This window comes from Trachurus trachurus (genome assembly GCF_905171665.1).
Source record: "Trachurus trachurus genome assembly, chromosome: 17".
Lineage (NCBI taxonomy): Eukaryota > Metazoa > Chordata > Actinopteri > Carangiformes > Carangidae > Trachurus > Trachurus trachurus.
The window spans coordinates 34,269,882-34,291,856 of NC_139900.1; the positions used below are offsets into that span (position 1 = coordinate 34,269,882).

Consider the following 21,975-nt stretch of genomic DNA (forward strand, 5'->3'; position numbering starts at 1 on the left):
TACCAGAGGGAAAAGGGGGGGGGGGGGGATGAACGGGATCATTCCTATGTTCCCACAGCCCTATGTTCCCACATTTCTAACATTTTTTTTCACTGAAAATTAGGCCTTGTGTTCCCTCCTGATATACCCTTTTGTGTTTTCATTTAGGCAAAAATGTCCAGGGGTGCCTGACCTCAGTAGTCATAACAACAATGATCAGACACACCTGGATTATTGAATATGTCCAATAATGAAAGACAGGAATTAAAGGAGCTGACTGAAGTTCAGGGAGTAGTGGAGCTGTGCATAAAGCCAATTGTAATTTGTAAGTGGTTGACAAGTAGCCTAGGCCTAGTGATTTTGAAATGTAAGGGATACTGGAGCTTGGTTGGGGTGGTGGGATGGCTCGTGGGGGATCATCCCTATGTTCCCCGGGTCCTACAGTATGTTCCCCGCTTTGTATGTGACCGGGAAACATAGGACCCTTTTAAAAAAATAAGGTCCTACACCGTTAGACATTTCAGAGGGTTTTTACAGTAACTTACTGGCAATATAGTTTTACAGTGCTACTACTGTATTTCACTTTTACAGTAACTTGATGTTACTGTAATTATGTAATACAGTCTGTTACTGTAAATGAACTAATTTAACAGTACACTACTGTAATCCTATTTAAAAAAAAAAAAAAAAAAAGATCAATAAAAACTGGAACAACAGTTATTTCAAAATATAAATTCTTTATTTAAAAAAATGTTCACCGTTCAATGTTAACAGGCATAAGTGACTCAGTGTAGCGGTTTATAATATCTAAATCTCAATTTTCAATGCAGTTAAAATGAGAGTTACTGTATTGTTCTGACAGGTAAATAATCAATAAACAACATAAAAAGGATGCAAATCACACAAATGTTTATTTAGACAAGCAGTGTCAACATAACTACTGTTAGACATCCCAGATGAACAAGCCAAAAATATTCTAAGTAACAAAATAAAAACAGCCAAATAGTGTCTGCGGGAAACAATGTCATTTAACTCAAATTGCCCCTTAGCGAACATGAAAACAGAGCTTGTGTTTCCTCTTAGAAGATATCTGTGCAGTAGGCGTGTGCTTTACCTCAGAATTGAATTTACCTCTTACAGAGTTCTGTGAGGTGTAGATGCATGTTCATCTTTGTCTGGGTATATGTGGACAGTCCTGATTTAAAGAGGAATCTTCTCGGTCAGGGAGAGATGATCATCACCTTGCTGGTCGTTGTTCCTCTCCCTGGGTTTATTCCAGTGTTGCTTCTCTAAAACAACGACAGAGAGAAAAATCAAAATAACTCAGGGATGTACAATAACATTACATGCTTACAGAACTGATGATAAGTCTCTACTGGTTTAATGGGGCAATGCCTATGAAGTCCCATGTGGCAGGCATCTTCTGGACCATCATAGGCGTCTTCTTGGTGACATCCTTTCCCTGGATAGCCTCTGTTCCCCTCTCTGGGTTAGAACAAACAAACAACAATCAATAATCAGAAACATTGAGTGAGTATAACCTATAGGTAAAATAAGTGGCCTTATGAAGTATTCTCAGTTAATCTGCTTTGAATGAACAGATATGGCATTCAATGTTTAAAACACACGGCAAGAAATATAATATAAACTTACATGTGAAGAAGGAGCAGCCCTGTAAGCTTCCCTCTGAAGTGTGATGAGCAGCTCAACAATGAGAAGGTCCATCTCTGTATCTCCACTAGGACATCCTGAGCATCGTACTGTGTTATGGCTCTCCCACACTCCTCCATCCTGAGTCCCAAGATACAAAGCACATTGATGTCTGTACTCTACTACTAGGCTACTGTTACCAATTTATTCCTGTGGTGCTAAGGGAAGTAACTAACATTACTGTGTGTTACGTGACATTTTACTAAAGATTAATGTCAGCTTAATTGTCTTCTTTAACATGTTTTTTATGTGAAACGTCCTGCAACGTTCCCCATGGACCACATGACACTGATACATCATTTCAAAGTATTTTGAAGAAGACACTTCTAAAAAGAAATGATAATATAGTTGTTACATATATAATAATATCAATGAAGGGGATGGCGGGATAACATTGTATAATTTTAAATCTAAAATAATGTTCTAGATTTTAATTCAGTATCCAGTGGGATTAACAGAAAAATAAGAATAGGAAACATGCAAAACATTTGTACTGTGTATTATCCAGCACATTATAATGCAATCAAAACAAATGCCACAGAAATTCAAATAATTTCTTTAACTACTTACTTTGCTAACAATTACAGAGACAAATGGACAAAAAAGACAGGATCAGAACTCAAGTGCCATTACACAAAGGATTATTCAAAGTGTTCAGATTCTGCAAATGTGAAATGCATTCAGAACGTGCTAATCTTGTTCTTGGACATTGGATTTATGGTCTCAAAGCAAAACAAGACAAGACCGGTTGAAGGTACAGTACCAACCAACATAGCCTGTCACAATTCATTATATCTGGTAACCATCTCTGCAAGTTAATTGGGTCTACTTGTGATAAAGATGTCAAAATGCACTGGACCATAGCGAGCACGGTGTAATCAACCATGAAATGGCTCCAAGCATGTTCAAAGAATCCTGGAAGGGTATTGAACACCACCAATACTCCCGTATGATTAATGAGAGCACTGATTCTACAACTATGTGTGCATCTTTGGCTGCTGAAGTGTGTGCATCGTTCCTTTACACCTGTGTGTAAACAAAAGCTTCAAGACACGTCCATGCAGTAGTTTTCCAGTTTTTCATTCTCACAATGGTTTTGACACAGAACTCTTTACCACTGAGGTTAGGGTTAAGATGCAAAGCCTCACCAGTCTCATATATAGTGGTTTTCCATCCATCACTGTTTGCACATACTCAATCAGTAGGGATGAAGGAAAGCGTCACTGTCAGCTAATAAAAGACCAGCAAAGATGCCATGATCAAGAATTCAACAGGCTCAACATCAGCTTTGCAAATGAATGACTGTTTAGTCTGACTATCATTCCTTCACAAGCAAATTGATTGCCCTTCTCAGTGCGAAAGCTCTACTCCACTGATCTTGTAGCTCTTGCAACACAGTAGGAGGCTGTATTGTACCACATGCACAAACAAGAGAGACAGTTGAGCAGAGGAGTTTGGGGTTTCACTGCTCCCTTACAAAGAGCAGTGGAGACCAGACCTTCAAAGAACTTGCTCTGGCTTTGATTGCAATGCCTTTGAGCAATGCAGACATAAAACAAACATTCTCCCACATGAATCTGCTCAAGTCACAACTCAGGAACAGAATGGAAGAAGATACTCAGCAGCATACTCCACATAAAACATGGACTGAGAAAATATGACATACTGTACTGTGTATGCTGCAAGGACTGTGTCTGAAACCAGGAGATGCTGCAACGTTACAACAGCTGCATGTGCTCGGTGAGTGGGGCATCAGAGAGACAGATGCAGATGAAGACAGTTGAAAATGGATTTACGTAGGTGCTGTTGCTGCATGTGTCACCTTTATTAGTGCCAGGCTGTGATGCCAAGAGGGGGAGATCTCTGTCAATAACAAACAGCAAGAGAACAAGGCTTAATGTTATTAGCTAAAATGTCATATGAAGACAAGAGTTAAGATTAGGAGTTAAAACTTATGGTATATATATAAGGGGAATTAATGTGAGTCTTATGTCCTCTAAAGTTATGGTAACATCTCTCTCTCTCTCCCTCAGTGAGTGAGTGAAAAAGGAACCATAACAAGACAAGGAGTAAGACCAGATCGAGCCAGGGGATGCTTCAGTGTCCTTCCAGCATTGTGCACGGTGAGTGATGGAGACAGTGAAGATGGATCTGAATTAAGGTTACTGTTTGTTACAGTGCTTTTATTGTGGATTTAACAAACAGGAACCGAACTAGGATAACTGACCATGAGACAAGGACAACAAAGACAAGTTTTTTCTCCACACAGAATTGAGATGTCCGAGTAAAGGCCCATATATGTGGTTTTTTTTATGATTGATAGTTTAAATGGCCAACAATTCCCAATGTGATAATACTACTTTTACTTAATCATACACATGAAGGAGTTTTAATTCTAACTCTTCTTGTTTCACAAAATGTCACTAACACTGCAAGAGTTCAGGTCATAAGAACCTTCACACTGTTACACATTGTTCAGCTTCTACTATGACTGTGTTTACAGAGCCGCTGCTATCATACACAGTCTTATAGATAAAGGGGCACAAGGAAAACAGACTTTGTCAAGGTTGAGTTAAGTGGGGGAAAGGATAAACACATAATATACGTAATAATAATTAGGTGAGAACATGTGCTAATGCAGACTTTGGTGATCAATAGAATCTACACGTGAATCTTTCAAATGAAATCTGCCCTGAAGTGCATTTATAATAATAACATGTAGTCTTAAAAGCACCTTTATTTATTGAAAACTAAAACAAATATTTTCTTTTTATTCTTTTTTCTTGAACACTTGAAGGCAAACTACATCTTCACATGTCAGCTCCTGTCAGAGAAGAGGAGAGGAAAATACATTTGTTAATATATTGTAGCGCATTTGGTAAAAAAAAAAGAAAAAGAAAAAAAAGGCATTATTGCAACAGACGGAACATTAAAATTCTGCTGTACAATATTTGCCATCTGTTTCCCATCCAATTTATTTTTTAATAATAATTCAGTTAGCCCATGTTCTAGTTCAGATCTTTTACAAAAGTCTAATTACAGTCAACACACCAAGTAGAGTTTGTCCCCTTCGATCCAGTGTTTCCAGCCTCGGTTGGCCTTCTCTCCTTTCTGGGTGCACACCAGCTTGTCCCCCTCCCAGCTCACCAGGCACTACACAACATATGGGCTGTTCAGTAAACGATAAACATACTTCTACACATAAAATATAAAGTTGACCTATTGTGCTTATAGGAAATCCACCTACATGTATGTCACTGACTACAACTGCGTGCTTCTCTTGAGTGACCAATGTTATCACTACACAAATATACTGTGTCAATGTGAAGTCTCTCTAGGATACTGTATTGAACACACTATCAGTTAATAGCAACCAGAGTAACACATGATCATGGATTTTAAGTGATGTAAAATGTGCTTTTACTTTCTTACAGTGTCTCCTATTTTCTTGATAATGAAGGATGTATGTACTAAAGTGCCTGTGTGTGCACATCTGTTGAACCACTGGCAGGTCAGTTTGTGCAGCATGTGTATCAAGTCATTTCATATCGTTCAGCTTTAGATGTAAACAATTTATATTATGTGGCATTTAATGTAACCATTCATCTTCACTGTTCAATTTTCTGTCACCAACACATTATTATTGATGCTTTTAGCACTGATGTCACACATGCACTACAGAAAAATCATTCCCTGGATGCACTTATCTGTATCGCCTCATCAGATAAACTATCTCTGACTCACGCCACTTCAAGGACTCCATTCACGAGGTGAACCCACCTTTATATTTCGGTTGTCTAGTCCCTTGGTGCACTCATCGAACTCCACCCCTACGGTGAAGCCCAGCTCATAATTCCTGAAGGTGCTCAGTGTTTTGAAGTTAAAGTTGTCTCCATCTTGGACAACCACTTTGGTCTGAGACAGGGAGATGGCAATTTTCCTTGTAGCAAAATCAATATCTGGGCCCAAAATATAAAAACTTGATTATACAGGTAATCCAGAGTTGTCACATCATTTGATTTATACCTAATGTACATGATTAGATATAAATAATGTAGTTGACTAAGCATGATTGTTCAATGTGAATAATATCAGTATTTATAGTTGTACTGAACAAGAACCTGTAGGCCTAGTGCAAATACAGTTTGTCATAAACTCCAATGTCGATAACAGCACGAAGGCAGAAAGTTCTGCCTCAACAGGAAAGAATAAGCGAGCATGAAACTACATGATTTTGCTATTTGGCCAACCTGTAAAAACACTACTGCAACTACATAACTTAGACAAAATTAAACCCATTGATATAAAAAAGTTTCTTACTTAATACTTTTAAATATTCCTCAAATTTGTCATTGGTTTCCAGTATCCATTTTCCATTGAAGTTTGCAGGCATGGTGGCAGCTGGTGACGCTGGTGTGTGTAGACTTTAGACAGTGTAGGGGGAAGGTGCAGGGTCTCCCCCTGCTTTTATGCAAGTCAGAGGCATGAGGGCAGAGAACTATTGATAAGTGAGTTTATAGCTCAAAGGGGATTGGCAGGGGCAGGGGCAGTTGTTTTGGAGGGGGAAGGGGAGGACTCACCCTTTTCTTTCTGGCTCTATACATACTCTCTTTGGGGGGAGGTTACTTCAGGCATATGTGGGTGCTCCCCCCCCCCCCCCCCCCCCACACACACACGTACATATTGTACATGCCCCAACCACCACCCTCTCTCTCTCTTGTACCTTCACCCACTACCCATGCAGATACTGCTGAGGTGTACAACGTGCACACAGAAGAACCTATTTTGTAACATCTGCCAACAGTGAAGTCTTTATTTGAACTTTTTCTGGGATATCTGAACTTTGAGCACAAAGGTTATTGAAGTTCAGTCTCTCAAAAAAAAGAAAATGCTGTTTAAATGGAAATAAATAGTAGCCTACAGTAAGCTAAAAAGATATATCATATAATAAACAGATAACCTTTTTTGCATTGCAATTCATTTTAGTCAGGTTTTCCCCCAAAAGTAAAAGATAACTTGTGTGAATTTCTTTGAATTACACCTAGGTTAATTCATATCATATCAAATCCAAATTGTGATTATATTTATGACATGATGATATTTATGGCATGTATTCAGCTATCCTAATTAAATTTACAATATCAGTCCACTATTTCCACTCTAGATTTTAATGGCATCCACATGCATTAAGGATTCACAGTGAACAAATGTTGCTGCTCCAAGCATTTCAAGTCTTCAGTGACAAATATCGTCAAATAAATAATTACTAATAGAAGACTATAACTTGTTAACACTCTTTTCGTCACCACCAGTAAACATGAGTCACGTTTCAACTGAACACAAGGTGTCTAATACTTTATCCAAAAGTCTAGTGTCACTTCAACTGAACTGAGCTGTGGCTTAAAATTTTGCGCCGTTTGTTGATCAAAATGAGAGCTGAGTAACAGCCCTTGAGCCAGACAACCCCCAAATTCCACAGAAATGTTTTATTGAGTAAAAAAATGTAAATGTAGATTTTACTCTTGCATCAGACCCTGTTTGGACCCCTCCCTGCCTGCATAATTTTTTGAACCAGCCAAAGGAAGAGCAGGGAGAGATCAATAACAACCCCCTGGGGAACCATAAATAAACAGGGGCTGCAGGTAGAAGCCGGGGTGGTGGCGGCGGGGTGTGAATGCACAAGAGGCAGCAGGAGGCAGAACAGCAGGGTGAGCAGCAGCAGTGGCAGCAGTAGCAAAGAATGAGCAAGTGAGTTGGACAGCTTGTACACTGCAATGGCAATGCACGAAGCGAGCTCGCAGATGAACTGATTCAGAGCACAGCGTGGCTCAAGTTGTCTGGCTGAAGCTCCGCAGGCTTCGCTTCTTCACTTTTGAAATTCTTAAGTAAAGGCCCTTAGATTCCTCATGCATGTCTTGAAAGACATTTTCAGATGAAAGGAGCTTCTCAGGCTTAACTTCAATAAAATAAGAAGGGCTCATTTCAATGTTTGGTTGTATAACAGCTGGGCGGACCTGCCAATCAAAACAATTTGTTTTTCAACCAGCTTGAGAAAGTTAAGATCCAAAAAGGATTAATTACACAGAAAAAACACAACTGACATTGTTGAGCACTGTTTCATTTATTGATTGATGATTCCTTTTGCTATCAATTGCACAGTCCCAAGTGATTTGGGAGGGATTTAGTATATATACATACAATATTGATATCCATTGTAGAGACACTAAGCATCAATAGCCAAGAAGCTCACAGTCCTCAACCAAACTCAGATCATCGATTTTCAGTCATAACAATCATTCCAAGAGCCATAAAGGAACTTGCAACCTTTTTTCCAGGTGTTATATTGATATTCTCTTCACTTCCATCAGTCACTTCAGTGTGTTGAGTTATCAGTCTGGCTCGCCCATCTGATCAGCTACACCTATGCTTACATCCAACACATCTAAACACTTTTAATCAAAGGAGCGCCCACCCTGAGATAAATATGCCGGATTGCATTTTGTGATGTTACACGATCCACACGCTAACCTGCCCTTTACCGTACTGTCTATGGATTGGCTTTGACAGAGTAAGGCAACAGCTTTGATGAAATAAAAATGACCTCTAACAACAAAAAAATTCAACAAAGTAATAGATATGACACTGGCAGATGTATACATGGAGAGATGTAGAAATGGCACAAAGGGGAAACAGATGGTGGGGTGTGTCAGGGGCAGGGGATGTGTCAGGTGTGTCTTTGTGAGCCAATGCCAACCAGTGGCACTGCCTCACCCAGGTAGAGACAGCTCAGGTCCTCTTGAAGACCTGCCTGGAAACAACTCCTCCAGCTCTCAGCTCCTGTAAACAATAGAAGAAAATGTTAAGTTTTTGATAATGATTCTAAAAGATTCAGAATATATATATATATAGAGAGAGCCTATATATTCTTGCTTACGAGCCTCCTGCGAACAAATCTGATTTATACAGTCAGCCCTGGCATGGTACATAATGAGAGTTGCTCAGCATGTTTTAATTAATTGTGTGTGTTGACAGTACCAAGGGGAATTGCTTAAATTATTGGCCAATCAGGACCTTATCGTCTGTCTCTATGGGACACCCAAATGTTTTGAACCAGAGGTTGACATAGCAACAGTAACTAAAGGCTTGGACAAACATTGGCTCTATTTTTTTAAATCATCATAATAGCTTTCCACATTAGCCACTGTAAACCATGTATCTCCGAAATATACGTGGCCTCATCATGAGCAGAGGTCAACTTCCAGACTCTGTATTTTTCTAGTGTGTATTAAAATGAAAAGAAGCAGGAGAAATTTCTAGAAACCACAAAGGAACATTTAATCCTTTGATGCAGAAAATAAATCCCAGGACACTGACAGCTTCCACCACCAGAGGCCACTGTTGCTCTACATTCAAACCCACCTCCAGCTCCTGGGAACTTTTCACTAATAACTAATTTCATGGCGGCTGATTGAAAACATCTGTTGGCACCACTTAAACTAAATAATTTGGCTGATTATTTTTGCTTAGCTTTGATAGCAGTAATCATACAGAGGGAAATCTGATAATGCTGAACTAATGAAAATGGTAATGTGCAAGTCATTACTTTAAAGTCTTTTCAGATGCTAATGCTTTCATTACAGGCCACACTGGGGCCACAGTATAAATTTCACAGAACAGTTGTTTTAAAGAAAAAGAAAAAAAAACTTCTGAAGTCCTTCTAACAGAAATTAGATTCGCAAAGTCAAGATAGTGACACCGCAGTGGTGGATGATGGTAATAATGATGCCTGCTCCACTACCAGAGATCTCAGGTCATGAAGAAATGAGAATGAAACAAATGAGTTGCAGAAACTGGACAGTTTTGCATTTACTTTTTAGTCTATGCATTATTTTTGCATCAATCTTCTTCTTTAACCAGGTAGAAGAACTGAAACTCAGGATTTATGAATCTGTATTATGTTTCCTTGAGTTGAAACCATATCCTCAGACGCTGTTTCTTACGTGGAAACATGATTCATTTGACAGTAAATGAATTATAGTCACATTCTTGTAACATTGACAAACTACATTTCCGGTGTGCATGCACCTCACACAGTAAAATGTTATTACTGCTGCAGCTGGTGGGCTAATTCATACCGGCGGAGTCAGATATAAAAATATATGCACAGCACATACAGTGCTGAGAGGCATTCTGGATTTGGATTGAAGTGTCCAAACTGCACATATTAATATTCATGGGAGGAACTGATGTTTTCTTACCAAATGAAGCTCATCTCCTTCCACCCAGTGGGTCCAGCCTCTTCCTTCAATCTCTCCCTTCTGCACACACACCAGCTTGTCTCCGTCCCAGGAGATAGTGGTCTGTGTCAGGGTCACAGGTCAGGGGGAGACACAGGTGTGATTGTAATTCATGGTGCATCGGTGGAGGTTTTCACTCAGATGTGAAATGTAAGCACATGTTTCCTCTTTTAAACATAAAGATTGAAACATATTTGACATGCTGAGTGAGAGGCCATGTCTTCCTCCATCCCTCTTAAAATAATTACTCAGATAAAATCACCACATACAGACACGTGACTCTCTCTCTTTTCCACCCTCCAAACAGCTTATAGCTTATCTAGAATCAGCCTATCAGCATACAAAAAGGGGTTTTTCAAATGAGACCACAGATAATCTTTGAGCCTATTCAGTATTCATTGACACAATCTGATCAAATAAATGTGAACCTTGACTTATTTCTCGATACCTTCGCCGTTCCTTTTGCATCAATATCCGTCTTAATTACAACAGTTCACTGGCAGTGGTCTGAAAAGTTTGGGAAGTTTTACAGTCAGGTGGAAAGTTCTTGTGTGGTCACCATATGCTCATTATAGTCTAGAGAGGTGCCACAGAGAAAAGTCACTTCATACACCCCCAGGTTCTGCACCCATAGCAGATGTGTTTATGTCATTGGTCGACACACCTGCAGCAGTGTAATTTAACTTAAATGTCAAACTAGTGGCAAAGCTGGTTTGCCATAAGTTAAGAACATCATGTATATATTCATTAAAATGTATTAAATCCCCTCAGAATACACTTGTTCGGGTACTCACCATGCATTTCCTGTCATCCACCCCGGACAGATCCTCCTCGAACTCTTTGCCCACATGGAAGTCCATGTTGTAGTTTTTGAAGGTGCTGAGGGTTTTGATGACTATATGGTCCCCCTCGTGGGTGATGTCCTTGTCAGGCTTCAACAGAGTCGCAATCTTCCTGATGGCAACATTTACATCTGGGACAAGTCCGCCAGGCAAGGTGGAAGATGAATGAGAAACAGGACAGGGGCAGTAAGAAGCAGGGTGCAAGACTTAAGGATGGTACGCATAGCTATAAAAACTTGCTAAAGGAAGTTGTTTTATGAGATTTTTTTTTTTTTTTCAGTCTAATGTGTATTTTGTGGTTAAGTAGAATATTTATATGAAGATAAAAGACCAGTCTGCTGTTCCTGTTAACAGTTAGAACTACTCTATAAAAGAGACTGGGGAAAAAATGATACCTTGCAGCAAATTTGCACCTCCTTTATTTTGGTAATAATGTACGATATGAAACAAACTGCCTGTAATCTCACTACCAGAAGTGGAGAGTCTCTTTATAAATACTACAGGATTGTATTTGCATACTAATCTAAATACGGCGACTGACATTTACATCTAGATAAATTTCAATACGTATATTCCAATGCAGAAGTGATATGAGACTTGTTCCTATAGCACTAAAAGCCCGTCATCTCTTTCTACAAAAGCTCCTAACAAACTCACCGAGAGCCTTCAGGTACTCCTCGAAGTTTTCATTGGAAATCATTTTCCAATATCCATTCAGATCAACAGGCATGTTGGCTGTGTCTTTGCTGAGTTTCTTTAGTTTCAGTGAGTGAGGAGGTCTGCTGTGGATGGCCACTGGCGTTGGAATGCAGAACCTGCCTTCAAAAGCCTCAATTTGAACCAAATTCACTTTAATCCGATTACCTGTCCCTGGCACCTCCCACTCCCCTCCCACAATCCACACCATGTAACCCCACAATCCCCAACACGCTCTCCCTGCATGCATGCTGCAAACATGCATACATAATATAGAATACACTTGCGTGCTTTATGTTGGAGAATGCTTACTCTGCCTTTGTAGGATTATAATAGAATGAATACACTTCCTGTATTTAGTGACACAGACTCACTTGTGTGTTATTCCACGTGTGGGAGATTTGGCCTGGTTCTGTTGTATAAGATGATGCCCGCTTTAATCATGTTTAGATCAGGATTATAGAGCCATCAATCAGAATAATGGAGTAAACTCACACAGAGATCAGTTAAATCATTGATCGGCCTGTCGTTTGGCAGAACGGTGTGGACAGCACGCACTGTACAAAGGAAAAGCTAAATTACCTGGTCTTAATTATCCAACAGTAATAATTAAACGCACCACAATAGGTCTGTCACATCTTTTGTCTCGCCTAAATAACTCAATTAATTTGATAATCTCTCTTTTTTGGGCCAGCTGCAGCCAACCCACCGTCTCAATCCTTTACTGGCTGGAACACAAACAAAGACACACACACACACACATACACATCTTTCCAAGGATGCCAGTCAGTATCAGTGGCACAGTGGTGCTTTCAGCCATTGGCCTCAGTGAGAAAACACCTCCTGTAGCTGAGCAACTGTCAGGATTACTTTAAATCCTTTGGTGGAAAAAAATACCAGCCTGCAGACACACAGTGTGTGGATGATAATGGGGAAACTGAATAGATCCGCAGTGAATGGCTGTTGGGATGCTGCTGCATCGCAAAGACACCCTCAATGATCTTCACACGAGAAGAAATCCATAACAGGATAAAGTTTATACTTAACAATTTAAAAGTTACACATGGTGGCATCCTAGTGCACAGAAAACTCAAAACATACACGGCGGTGACCACCTTCATTGGTATTTGGATCTTTAGATATATTGAAGATAAGATTTTTTTGTGGCATGTCTTGTCTTTTATGAGAATATTATTTGACCTTGTCTGATATTTCAATCGATTTTATTTGTTCACGCTGTTCAGTTTCTACTTCTTTTTCTATCTTAATGTGAGACCTTGCCAGTCGGTCTCTAAAGCTCGTTGAACTGTAAGCGTTAACAATGGAAATCTCTTTCATTCCAGAAAGTTTCATGTGTTTAACTTTTATAAATACAATAATGATGTCAATAAACCAACCTTGGCAGTGTGGGTTGGTAATTTTAAAAGCTTTCTTTCTAAGTAGGATTTATGGTGAGCAGTTAGAGGGACTTTGACTTATGACCTTGTTACGCCTGGTTTATAATGTTATATATATTTAAACAGCAACAACAAGAGAAAAGAAACAAGTCAGACAGAAATACTTAATATAGATATATATGATTTACTTAAGTCAAACCAACTGCAGTGATGGTGCAATGAAAAACTACAAAGAATAGAAAACAGTCTCACAGTGGAGCAAACATGGGGCTCGTGTTTGCAACACTTGATGTGTATGAATCACAAGACAAGCACAACACTGTGTCGATGTTCCCCACCGAAAACGAGTGATGCCTGGAAAACACTTTGAGGCCAAATGTGTGTCTTTGCGGACATCTGTAGGGCTGCGCAGACCTCTTCCGCTCTGAAGGCCGAGCAAACAGAGCGAGGAGCGCTGATCTGTGAGTGAATTCACTCTTTTGAGGAATCCCCACTGTTGAGCTCAGTCAGTCATCCAGACTGTTCACTGGCTGCTGCGCCTGCTTGGTCAGAGGCCGCAGCAACTGGCCCTTATTTCTTCTCTCGCTGTCTTCTGTGTAGAGGTTGTGCTGGTGAATATATTCTATCACGGAGTCTGGGATCAGGTATTTCACGCTCAGACCCCGTCTCAGAGCCCGCCGCACCTCCGTGGCGCTCGTCTCGTTCCTCACCCATTCCCTGACCAGGAAAATGTTCTGTCGGTGGCGGGAGAGCGTGTCCGACGCGTGCACGGCCCGCTCCGGCTCCAGGCTGCCCCGACTGACGCAGACGAGGCCGAAGCGCCCGACCACCTCCTCCACGTGCTCATCCTGCCACAAGCCTGGGATCTTGAACGTGTCAAGGAAATCAGCTCCACACAGGAGCTTCAGCTGGGGAGGGGGCCCTGAGGGGAGAGGCACAATGTGATACTGAGGAGAGGAGGGAGTCAAAAACTCCACACTCCTACATTTAGAGGTTTGTCATGCATTCAGAGGCCAGAGTCTGAATATAAAACACATCTATGATTCATTCTCCTTTATAAGAGTTTGATGCCTGTTGATATAAATAATGCTTTATCAAACTAACAGAGAACAAGCCGTAACTCAGACCCTTGAATCCTTTGTTTTGCCTCATAAGGTTTTCACTCCATATTCTGTTTTCACTCTGAGCAGTTATGATGGCAGTGACATAATCCTCAAGTGGTGCTCATTTTGAAAAGGCTGAAATAATCCAGTTAGCCTTTGCCAACTGGCTGGTCTGTAATCAAGCTAAAAAAAAAGGGGAATCCAGTACAATGTGACTGAAGTGTCTCCTCAAAGAGCACTGACACGAAGAGCAATATTCAACACCTGCAGTCTTTGTAATTTACAGAACAGAACTTAAAACTGTTTTACTGGGTCCACAAATCACACAACTTAGATTTTCATGGTGCTGGGTACCAAGGATAATCAGAACAACAGAAATTATTCTTTCCATAAAACCTCAAACTGAACTCTGTGAACTTGTGTTTAGTAAACTCTGCAAAAATGAGCTATAAAGGCAACCAAAATAGCAAGAAAACCTTTTTTTTCCCGCAAGAATGTCAATCTTTGCAAACATAATACATATTTTATTTGCTTCTCTCTGATGAGATCTCAGGGCTATTCCTGCACATAGTTCTATTTTTCATGTCGTGTTTTTGCAGGCTTGGGTAAAAACAGGGCCCAAACAGATATCCCTGTAAATGATTTTGATAAATCAAAGATAATCCATGAAAATGTTCCTGAATACTGACTGGATAGCTTCCAGTTATACAACCATCTCATAAACTTGCTCGCGCACACACACAGTCTTAAAAGTATTAGAAGTATTAACCACTGTTGGTCAGAGCCACGGTGCACCGTTAGGCTCCTGCTTTGCATGTGTTAAGCACAGCCACATTATGTGGGATTGATGCAAATCCTTAGCTCTACCTCTGTCAGAGGACGTGTGATACAAGTAATCAGCTGGAAAAAAAAAAAACTTTTATCAAGCACCGTGTGCTGTGCATTGGCAGAACATTGTTATTATACAGACGCTAATGTCAACCATGCTAGTGGGTGTTTGAGGCCGTTCTTAGGTTCTTTAATGCACTAATGTCAACATGCTAACAAGCTCACAATGACAATGTAAACGTGCTGCCGTTTAGTAGGTGCTATATTTGCCATGTACACAATCTAAGTTTAGCCTGCTAGCATTTGCTAATTAGTGCTTAACACATGGCACAGCTGAGGCTGATGGGAGTTTGTATTTGATCATATGCCAAAGTGCTGACTAAGTCAAAATGTTGACCTACTGGTGGTGCTAGATAAAAAGTGAGGAGATCACCAAGGGCACTGTGATTCATATTTAATGAAACTTGGATGCATGAACAATATGTTATGCCCAACAGATGTTTAGATATTTCAGTCTGGTGCAAAGTGATGAACTATGCACCAACCAACCAACCAACCAACCAACCAACCAACCAACCAACCAACAAACCAACAAACCAACCAACCAACCAACCAGCACTGCATCTCTAAAAAAGAGAGGAATTAACAGCCAGTTCAAATAAATGAAAAACTAATCTAAAATGTGTAAAAATAGAAAGTGGCTCCAAGCAATTAAAGGTTCTTACTTGAGAGGGAGGTGGTGTTATCGCTGGAGCTGTTGTGCATTCCTGTGCTTTGCTCATACTCCGTTAGAATACGCCCATAGTGATACCTGCCCGAGAACCAGAGAGAAAGACAGACTGAGAATTTATTTCTTTAATCTTATCCGCCAACACACAGAATTTTTGTTCTATGTTGTATCATTCCATGTGCAGTGTATCATTGCTTTTATGTGTATTCATTTGTTATTTCACATTCTCTTTTTATGCAACATGATTTTTTTAGTGTAACCATGCCAATAATGTTTTATTAACCTGAAGTGAATAAGAAAGAAAGAGTCACAGAGGAACCTTTAAAGAAGATGAATGAAAAACTTCACTGTTTTCAAGTAAAGCTTCTTAAAAGTTGTTCTAGAACATTTGCGTGTGTGCGCGTTCGTGCGTGTGTGCGTGTTTGGGAGCGAGATGACGTGTGACGTGGGCCTGGTCATAGTCCTGGGACAACAGGCCACTTCATGCCTTGATCTGCACCCCTGTTGCGCAAACACAGCTTAGAGACGACCAAGTGAGGGGAGGGTCACTAAGAAGGGGATTTATGAGAAATGAGGAGGGGGTGGGGGGAGTGAAATGGGAGAAACACTTCTAAAAATGAGCCCAAATGTCAATGTGTGCCTATAAATAAATGCAACTTACTGAACTCAAACGCGCAGTATGTGTGTGTAATATAGTGCAAGGTACATTTTTATCATCAGATGATTAATTCCCTTTCGTGACATCTGCTCAATAACCACCAAAAATCCTTTATTCACATCTTCTCATTGCGAATGCAGCACCACTGCCTGCCTCTCTTCACCCATATTCATGTCCCAGACAGCTTTTTTTGCAGCTACACTGGTCCCACTTGGCCCATGAATTTAACAGCCCGTGCCTCTGATTTCACCCCATGAAAAACCCAGACCTGCTGCAAGTCCAGTCTAGTCTGGGGGCCTCAGGAGACTATAACCTGTAATTTAGGCAAACACTCTGTTACATAAACAGTTGAAGTTGGCATCAACAGTGGCTGACAGAGAAGCAGCAAAGGAGTGCACATCAACCTGAACTCTGCTGGTGCTGTGGTAAAAAGTAGGGCGTGTCAGAAAAGACTAAATATTAATTTTTATCTCACAGCCTGTCACGGATGAAGGGAGATCCAACAGGAGACAGTGGAGGCTAATGGAAATGTACAGGAGCTACTCAGTGCTATAAACTTGTACTGAATATGTTCGACCTTGTCATGATAGACGTTTTTCTTTATTCGCTGTAAAGATCTTCCATGTCATGCTGCAAATACAGTAATGTGAGGGAGCTTAAAGCAGAAGTAAGTGATATATTTGTGTTAATATAAGTCTTAAATAGTTATATCTTCCGACAGCAATCACTTACATAGAGTGTTTGGTCTGAAACACGGGTCTGTCAGTCACTCTGCTCTGCTCTGAGTCGAGGAGAAAACATTTATCGTATCCTACAGTTTTTATCCAATGAGGAGAGAGAACGGCATGCAGGGCTGTGTGTGCAGCCGAGGGACGCCGTGAATGTGGTGACGTAGCGACGAGGACTGTTATGGTGCGTTCAAGGAAACTCGTAACTCCTGTTTTTCCAACCTGTGAAGTTGTATCAGTTTGATCTGGTACGAGTTCACGGGTCAGAAGTTACGAGTGGCCGTTATAGTGACTTTCACAGGTAAAACAGGTCGGAAAAACATGAGTGGGTTGCCTGGAACGCTACAAAGTCTTAAGTTGTGACTTGAAGCTGTAATTTACGATTTCAAAAGCCTGCATGGAACGCAGCATTAGTGAAAACGACCGGATCGCTTACTTCTGCTTTAAATGAGTCAATTCAGAAATGAGAGTTGAAGAAAAGGGGCAGCAGTTTAGCCAATAGTTTGGCTAAATGTAGCCTCACAATATTTGCTCACCCAAAGTAACAGGTTTGTGGTGAGATTAACCACTGAAGTGGACTGAGTTATGCAGTGAAGGGAAAGGGAATATCTGACTGCAGCTACTTGTGTAATGGAGGTTGTAACAATCAGTGAGATGCTTTAACAACAGGTGACAGTGAAGAAGAGAGCGAATGCCGGCCTCCTCCGACCCCTGGGACCGTTCCTCTTTAAACGCAACAGCGCAATTTGAACTTCAGTGTGGCAATAAACATCTTTTATACCTCATAGTGGCCACCGTCTCCGTCCAGTCTGGCTGCTGGCTCTCCCATTCATCAACCCTGACCCAGTTGGAGCTCTGGAGTGCCAGTTTTGCCATAGCAGTGCGGTGCTTAGCCAGTACCAGGCCTTGCTTTCCATAGCCGTCGCTAACTGGAGACACGATGCCACCCACCACCTGGTACTGGCCTGAAGGGAGAGAAGATTAATATAGTTTTTCTGGGTCACGACAGCCGATACAGAAATGGAATATAAATCAGCAGATAGAATTATCTCTCAAATGTGCTGATTAATATTATTGCTGCTTTTTCAGATTTTCGCATTTGCGGACAAAGGCTATGAGCGATCTTCATTACACAAGGCGATGAACCCGCCTGATTGTGACTTTATGTATCAAACTTTATCATTTCTTACAGTCTATACTGTGTAATTGGTTTTAAGGAGTTGGAAACTGCTTGAAGCAAAGAGTTAGACAACAATTCTTGATATGACAGAAGCAAAAGCTAACTGTGCTCATTTAAGCATTTACAAAAACACTCCTAACTGTTGTCTTTACAACTGCAGCCCAAACTTTCAGCAAGAGGAAAATGAAAACAGCTCCTGTGTGCAGCTTACACTTATTTCTAATGATCACCCTCAAACAGGTCAGCTGATGTCTTATAGGTAAGGGGTCAAAGGGAATCTGTAAGAGCATTATTTATGGTCCTGCTCACAGAAATGCTGCATCGACTCATAAAGCATCTTAGAGTGTGAGAGCTGACTCAGGACCAGCATAACTCCTTGAGATAAAATGATGTCGTTATGACCATGTGACCTGGTCAGTGCACTCATTCAGAGCAGCTTCAGGACGTAGATCAGGATGTAGGGTTTATGTAAGGAGACTGACACGGGTGTTACATGGGACTGTGTGGAGGATCATATGAGGACACACTAAGCCTGGAGTGACTGAGCCTTTTTATTCAAGGAACACCAAGGATGTGGTTATTATCACTATGTATTTTTGTTTATACTCGATAAAATGAAAGTTTGCTTTTTATGTAATGCTTTTGTGTTATATACATCACACGAATGTGGAGTGATTAAAGCTGCAATGATCACTATTTTGACCACTAGGGGGCAGAACATCTCCACAACAGGTTGAGTTCTCTTATCGTCTTGTAAATAAACAATAAGGAAAACGTTAGCATTTACTTCATGTTGTGCTTTGTGTAAACAAATTCCAACATTAACTCTCATTGATTTCCAAGAATCCTAGAGACAACTGCATGCATCTATGATCTTTTACAGGAGCTGCTTTCACCCTGAGATTCACATACAGGTGACAAATTAAGGGAAAAACCTAAATAAATGTGTGGCAAGTCCTACTGAATGCAGATGCTTCCACAGCTGCAATGCATGGTACAATTAAGCAGTTTACTCCAAGTCATTCTCTGCAGCATCATGTGTAAAAATGCTGAGCAGACCCAGATGATTCTAATTTCTTTGTCATCATGGCAGGAGAAAAAGATGTGAGTGACTTTGAAAGAGGGTTCATGGCTGGGGCATTGATGGCAAAGCTTCAGTCATCACAAAGACTGCTCAAAAGACAGGTGTTTCCATAGGAACAGTGACTACAGCTTCATCTGCATTTAGATCTATGGAAAACGACATCAGGAGATACGGTTTGGGGCTTGATAACCATTTTGCTAGTTTGGGATGATGTCTCACTCTTATAACATTTCTATTCTGATGGGAGTGGTCTCTAGACGGGGACAATGCTCCCATTTATCAGACACTGAGTTTGAAAAGGATGAAAATGACCATAACTTACTGAATCATATGCCGTGGGAATGGGATTCATAGTGAACCCAATGGGAAATTTTATATCAGTATGTTATACACTCTCCTCTATCATCATACTGTAAAACATTAAATGAGGGGATGTGTTTCGGAGGAATGGTCTTCATCCCTCCTGTAGCTTTTAGAGAAGCAATGCCAAGGTGAAGTGAAGCTGTTCTGGTGGCAGAGGGTATCCCAATATCTTTTGTTGTTTTTTCCCTTTAAAGGTGTACAGAAAAGAAAATTGAATTTAAGCCCACTCTGGATCATAAAATTAATGTAATAACTCATCTTTCAGACGATGTAGCCCAAACTTTGTGCAAAATTCTATTTTTGCGTAAATCCGGGATGAAAGTGTGTATTTTTTTTTCACATTGGATAATGCAGGTGCACGGATTATACGTCAGCCTGCTCACGATTCATCAGCCACTGATATTGGATCCGTAATCCGTCATTCAAATGTCTGAGACACGCACACACACACGGAGCTCGGGCTCGCCCCAAGCTTTGAATATCCCGCCCGCTCGATAACGACCAATCAAATTCGTTTTCCTTACTCGGGTAAACTCGTGTTGCAGCTTGTGACAACTCGGCGCGACAAACAGGACAAACGGCCATTTCTGTACACCTTTAATTTGTCACATACATAATTTTTCAAAATGACAATGTCATGGTTTTTTTTTTTCATCCTAAATACATACAGCATTTGGGATGTTCAAATCTGACCTGTGCTGTGCAAGTGGTCTCTGGCCAGCTCAAACAGCCTCATGTGCTGGTTAGTGATGGGATTAAAGGAACCGCAGGCTAATAAGACTAGTGGAACACAGCGGTTGGCCATTTTGGTTTATCCTCTCACACCATGGTCAAAGAACCTTGAAGGAAAGCAGAAGGAAGTGTTATTAACACAGTGGAAATACTGACGATAAACAACCCTCAATAACCCATTCGTCTTTTGGTGGAGGTTTGTATCCCAAAGCATCTTACAATATATGAGTATCTGTATAGGTGGCTCTAGTGAGAGGTAAACCCATGGTGCCTCCATTTGCTGTCCATTTATCTCCAAAGACATCCAATGTACTTACCATTGTCAAGAAAAAATGTGGTGGCATTTTCCTGAGTTAGACACTAGAGAACGATTATTTACGTGTGTGTTTATAAGGAGCCTGGAGGGAAATTAACACCAGCCACAGTTCAGCCGATGGTACACATTTATTAAACAGAAAGCTGACTCAACCAGCCGCGCTGGCAGGTATCCAGTCAACATTAGAAATAAATCAAATAAACTGTTGGTTAGCTTTCAGTTCCCTGCAAGTAAAAATATTTACATAACAGCCTCCTGACATGTTTTCACCAAGTAACCATCAAATATGTTTTCATTCTGTTTTCATGCTGTTTGCCTTCTTGCTGTGAAGGACAGTGCAACTGAGGGACCTTCAGATAACACTTCAAAAATCAGCTCAGGAAGCCGCTTTCTCTGGCGAGCATCCATCATCACTCGTGGCAACAGGAGGCAAGCAACACCAACCACAACACCAACTCAAGCTGGAAGCAGATGGAGGAGCAGCTGCTCAGCACATGAGGAAGGGGAGAAGGAAGGAGCAGGCCGGCGGCCCCCTCTCCAGGGCTTCCTGTCTCCTGAGTGTGGAGGGTCTGCACCACAGAGCTGGGCTGCAAAGCCACGTTTCACACAGACAGACAGACAGACACATCTCTTTTGATCTTTGCAAGTGACGAACCATGCAACTCATCCTACGTGACAGTGTCTTGTCTATTACATGTAGCTGCTGCATCTGATCGGGATTCCTGTTGGATTTTACAGTGTTTGTATTTGATTTATTCAGATAATGCAGACAATAATAAACAAAATTGCATTGACAAGAAGAGCCCACAGGCTTCTATGTTTGGACAATAATGGACGCAGTGCTGCCTCCGTGTGTTCATATCTCTTTAAATCAAGACCAGCGTGTTTGTTGGTGCAAACTTGTGTAGTGACAAGTGCATGAATGTTATCACTCTTTCTTTAGCTTGAAGCCCACACGTTGGCCTCACGCTATTTGACATTACTGTTGCTACGGTTTCTATCAGCTGTTACAGTTCATTACCAGTCAGAGCAGAGGACGCCATTCATCCATTCATGTTAAGTTAACACTGAACACTTGACAACGAGCAAGCAGCTAACATGAATTAGCTTAGCGTGGCTAATACAACTACAACATACACGTGCTGTTTAGATGAAGTTGAGATGTGGTAGCTACATTCACACGTTCATGTTATGAGACACGTGACGATTCGAGGTAAAAAAACAAAAAACAAACAAAAACATAATTGTTATTATTACCGTCGCATTGCTGCTGATAGGTCAGTGGTGTCACACTATCTCCGCTCCGTGGATCTACGGAGCTGCAGGTCGATG

General features: G+C 40.8%; 2 protein-coding genes across 3 annotated transcripts; both read right to left on the minus strand.

Annotated features, from left to right (window-relative positions):
• Positions 1–4,408: 4,408 nt before the first annotated feature.
• On the minus strand, positions 4,409–11,558 carry LOC311000311 (retinol-binding protein 1-like; the record flags this gene model as incomplete). Of its 2 annotated transcripts, none has more annotated exons than XM_083990990.1 (4): positions 4,409–4,513; positions 4,741–4,842; positions 5,470–5,648; positions 6,010–6,168. In XM_083990990.1, 4 exons carry the CDS (start codon positions 6,080–6,082, stop codon positions 4,460–4,462), a joined length of 408 nt encoding a protein of 135 aa, XP_083847116.1. The 2 variants fall into 2 exon arrangements, with proteins under 2 accessions (XP_083847116.1, XP_083847117.1); XM_083990991.1 differs by lacking the exons at positions 4,409–4,513; positions 4,741–4,842; positions 5,470–5,648; positions 6,010–6,168 and adding exons at positions 8,476–8,526; positions 9,948–10,049; positions 10,781–10,959; positions 11,486–11,558.
• A 1,223-nt stretch (positions 11,559–12,781) lies between these two features.
• nmnat3 (nicotinamide nucleotide adenylyltransferase 3) lies at positions 12,782–21,975 on the minus strand. The gene is made up of 5 exons (XM_083990933.1): positions 21,901–21,975; positions 20,289–20,434; positions 17,750–17,933; positions 15,578–15,663; positions 12,782–13,843 (listed from the first exon to the last, which is right to left on the minus strand). The coding sequence occupies exons 2-5, from the start codon at positions 20,398–20,400 to the stop codon at positions 13,428–13,430; spliced, it is 798 nt and encodes a 265-aa protein (XP_083847059.1). The 5' UTR covers positions 20,401–20,434; positions 21,901–21,975; the 3' UTR covers positions 12,782–13,427.

Excerpts from the sequence above, each read along its gene's own strand:
- nmnat3 (XM_083990933.1), bottom strand. The coding sequence starts at position 20,400 with ATGGCCAACCGCTGTGTTCCACTAGTCTTATTAGCCTGCGGTTCCTTT. Across the intron at positions 17,934-20,288 it reads AGACCACTTGCACAGCACAG|GCCAGTACCAGGTGGTGGGT; the intron begins GTCAGATTTGAA and ends CTCTCCCTTCAG. Across the intron at positions 15,664-17,749 it reads GAGACGGTGGCCACTATGAG|GTATCACTATGGGCGTATTC; the intron begins GTATAAAAGATG and ends GTTCTCGGGCAG.